Source organism: Arachis duranensis, chromosome 4, assembly GCF_000817695.3.
Source record: "Arachis duranensis cultivar V14167 chromosome 4, aradu.V14167.gnm2.J7QH, whole genome shotgun sequence".
Lineage (NCBI taxonomy): Eukaryota > Viridiplantae > Streptophyta > Magnoliopsida > Fabales > Fabaceae > Arachis > Arachis duranensis.
In genome coordinates, this window is record NC_029775.3 from 76,827,002 (window position 1) to 76,831,074 (window position 4,073).

Genomic DNA, 4,073 nt, shown 5'->3' on the forward strand with positions numbered 1-4,073 from the left:
AGGGACAATGGCATCTGATGAAGCAGGTGTGTGACTCACTCGTTTAGAAAAAATAATCGAGACCTCTAATAAAAAATAAAAAGTTGAATAAAAAATCTATAAATTATAAAGCTAGAATAATTAACACCAAAAGACACTTCTAATTAACATTCACATAAGAAATTAACTTAAATAAAAAATTTTACTTAATAAATTAACTTAAAGAAAAATATTTATTTAATTAATTAATAACTTTATTAGTACACATGTACTTAATAAATAAATTATGTTAAATAAAAAATTGTAATAAATAATTAATAACTAAAATACTACGCAACTAATTAATTAATAACTAAATCAATAAATAAGTAGAAACAAATTTGACAAATGAGTAAAAATATTTATTTAATAAATTAACTTAAATAAAAATATTTACTTAATTAATTAATATCTTTATTAGTAAACATGTATACTTAATTTAAATAAAAAATCATACTAAATAATAAATAACTAAAATATTACACATCTATTGAATTAATAACAAAATTAATAAATAAGTAGAAACAAATTCGACAAATGAGTAGAAACATTTACTTAGTAAATTAATAAACATCAAATTAATAAATAAACTTAAATTACTAAAAACAAACTCTATCAATCCTTCTTAATAATACATTCATCCAACTAACATGTCATGTACACTAGTTCTATAAAAATACCATAACTATGGCTTCACTCATACATGCTCTAACATAAACACATAGACAACAACACTAACTTCGAAGTCGGCTACCCCTGCAATGCGCCCTGTCGCGTTTAGATGGTTGATGTCTGGATCATGTGCATCTGCGTGCGCCATGCTCGCTTAGTGAGTCGATAATATAGTCAGAAGAGGATAGAAGTTGGAGAAAATTCGAAGAAATGGACGAAAACCAACTCCAAATGGCGCTGTAAATGAATTGTAAATATAGGCCGCATTTACTCTTATCTCGTTTATATTATAAACGTGATACGACCACGCCCTTTCGTACTGTAAACGAGATACGTGCAATCTTATTTTGTTTACATTGTAAACGAGAAAAGGTGCATTTTCGTAAAATTACTACAAATTACATATTTTGGTAAATAAAATATTTATTTTATTTATTTTTTAAAATTCCAACAGGAGATGGTTTAACAAAGTATATGTTCCAATTTTGTGAGTATGGTCTGAGCAATTCTAAAATGGACTTGCCTAATTGTGATAACCAGCTGGATGTTGCCGTAAGGAAGACATCTCTGAGAGATCTACAGAGTGATGATAAAATGAAAAAGCTGACCTTTGTAAGCTGTTCATTGTTGAAGGATAAAGATGTTGGTCCTGATTCTAATAATGTTTTTGGCTCCAAGAGACTCTTGCCTCATTTCTCAGTGAATCACCTTATTCAACAATCTATTGGAAATAATGCTGCAAATGGACATCTTTTGTATGCTCGCAGAAAATCAGAGGCAGAATTGGGCAAGAGCATTGCTTGCGAAAATCCAAGTATTAATGCTTATTGTCGGTATTTGAGCCAGCTTTGTTGTGAACAGGAGACTGCTCAAATAAAGCCTCTGATAAAGGTGCCAAAGGTTTCATGTTTTCCAACATTTGCACCTTTTCCAATGACTTCCTCAATGAGCTCATCCAGAAAGCCTTCTGTTCCTATTTCTCTTGGGAAATCTCCCCTGAGGCTATCACCGGTTGAGTCGAATTATATGATAGCTTCTTCTGGCTCTGCCAGTGGTAATCCAAAGGGATTGAAAAGTGTGCATTGGGAGGAGCAATACCAACAATTGCAGATGTTTTTAAGGAAACTAGACCATTCTGACCAAGAGGAATATATCCTAAGTATGTCCATAAACCATAAAATAATCCCTTAACTACTTTGTTATTAAATTAATGAATTTGTGGATGGTTGACAATATCCTTTAAGAGTTCTTCGATCACTTTCCTCTGTGGAACTTAGTAGACATGAGATAGAGCTAGAGAAGAGATCAATTCAGCTATCACTAGAGGAAGGTAATGGAATCTTTTTGCTTAGTTTTTTCTTTTTTCATTGGGGGCTTGGTTGATGCTAAACAACATTATCTACATGTGATGTGGAGTTGGACATTAGCTCTAATGATGCTAATCATCGAAAAAAAGCTTAAAGCAGATATGCTGAAACAAAATGCATTGTCATTGCTATTATGTTTGGGAACTTATCTGCTCATGCTATATTGTATTATGCTATTTTTAGAATTTTGTCAAGTTTTTACTTGTAGATATATTATTCTTCCTCCTCCTTTTAGTTTGAATTATAGTTGATGCTCTTCAAAGTCAACCGCATCCATTTTGCTTTTGTTTTTCTTCTTTACTTTACTTTCTTTTAAATATATGTCATTCCTAGGATCAGTAATTTTAGAATGTGGGTGGTAGTATGTGGTCACATGGATGAGATTTACATATAGTTTTGCATTTATTCATAGGTGCTACTGTTAGTTAGCATCCTCATCATGCTTACGTGCATTCATATCCATAATTTAAATTTTAGCATCTACTATTTCAGTTTTATTTACCAAGCATCACATATTTTCAGACATCAGAAAGCTAATGATTTATTTTTTCTCATGTTTTTGCATTATCATGGTAACATCAAATAGCATGCTGCTGTTTTAGATGTCTTGGGAAAATCAGTGAAAAAATTCAAAAAATCTGAAGACACTATTGAGTGAACAGATAAGTTAAAGATATCCTCATGATCATGCTAGCAGTTAAGCTCTTATTAACTTAATAAAGCTATAGAAATTTTATGACTAATGCCTTTTGTGCTTGTATGTTTCATGGGTTTCTCTAGTAGACTACGAATTTCTCTATTTTTATCAGAAAATTATCTAAACATATACAAAAGGAATTTTGATAACTCTTTTTTTCTCAGAAGCTACATGACATTCAAATAAGCATTAATTAGTATTGGTTTAGTAGATTTACTAGATTGAATCGTGATCAACATTTTTTTGTAGTATTACTTCCTATTCTTTGGGAATAGTTAAAAGTCAAAAGCCTGTTGTCTCTTTGAAAGACTTGATATTGACCACTAGATAATATTTTCTTGATAACCAAAACATAAAACTTGAAAGTATAATGGTGACGTCTGTGGTGAATGTAGAGAATCTGTGGCTAAGGTGGCTAAGGAGAAAGAGCCAATCTTTGAACGACACCTGGTCTGAAAGAGGTAGAAGACCACATCCGTTGACTGTGTTGACACACGGTGAAGTCGCTAATGGAGTCACGGTAAATGTTTACAACGCTAACCATGATAATTAACAACTGAATCAGTGAATCATGGGAATAATATTTAGTTGGATTTTTTTGAATGTCATACATTGGCATTATTGAAAGATAGGGAGAATAGAAACAGAAATTGAATGGTAAAATTAAAAAATTTCCAAATGTATGAGCTGTGTGAACAAACATTCAAAGAATTTGGGGGAAATTAGGGTTCTATCTTGAGTTGGGAGCTCAGTTACGGGAGGTGGGGTGAAGGCCATATTCGATGCCCGCTTCTGGAAGTCGATTCATTGAGGGAGGCTTCAGAGAAGGTTAGCGTCTTTGGTGGTGGCAGCCTCACCCGGCAGCAATATCAGAATCAGCATATTCGCTGGCGACTTGGAGAGAAGAGCAAAAATCGTAGGCTTTGCTCCATTATCGCCTCTCCTCTGTCTCCTTCCCTTTCCCCGTGTCTATCTCTTTCAAGGCTGGAAACCCTGAATCCTGGCATTCGGTGCTGGCTCCCTGCCTCCTCCAGTGGCCCTCGTCTCTCTTCCTATTTGCTGCTAGTGTTCTGATTTATGGAGTATTAGTAATGTTTGTTGATGAGCGGATAATTTATACGCTTTTTGGCATTATTTTTAGTATGCCTTTAGTATATTTTTGTTAGTTTTTATTATATTTTTATTAGTTTTTAGTTAAAATTCACTCTTCTGGACTTTACTATGAGTTTGTGTGTTTTTCTGTGATTTCAGGTATTTTCTGTCTGAAATTGAGGGTCCTGAGTAAAAATCTGATTCAGAGGCTGAAAAGGACTGCAGAT

At 33.0% G+C, this 4,073-nt stretch overlaps 1 protein-coding gene across 1 annotated transcript; it reads left to right on the plus strand.

The window, feature by feature from the left end:
• The first annotated feature begins 1,164 nt into the window (after positions 1-1,164).
• Positions 1,165-3,828, plus strand: LOC107484582 (uncharacterized). Its single transcript, XM_016105134.3, has 4 exons — positions 1,165-1,849; positions 1,937-2,020; positions 3,150-3,274; positions 3,481-3,828. The coding sequence occupies exons 1-4, from the start codon at positions 1,165-1,167 to the stop codon at positions 3,826-3,828; spliced, it is 1,242 nt and encodes a 413-aa protein (XP_015960620.2).
• The last annotated feature ends 245 nt before the right edge of the window (positions 3,829-4,073 follow it).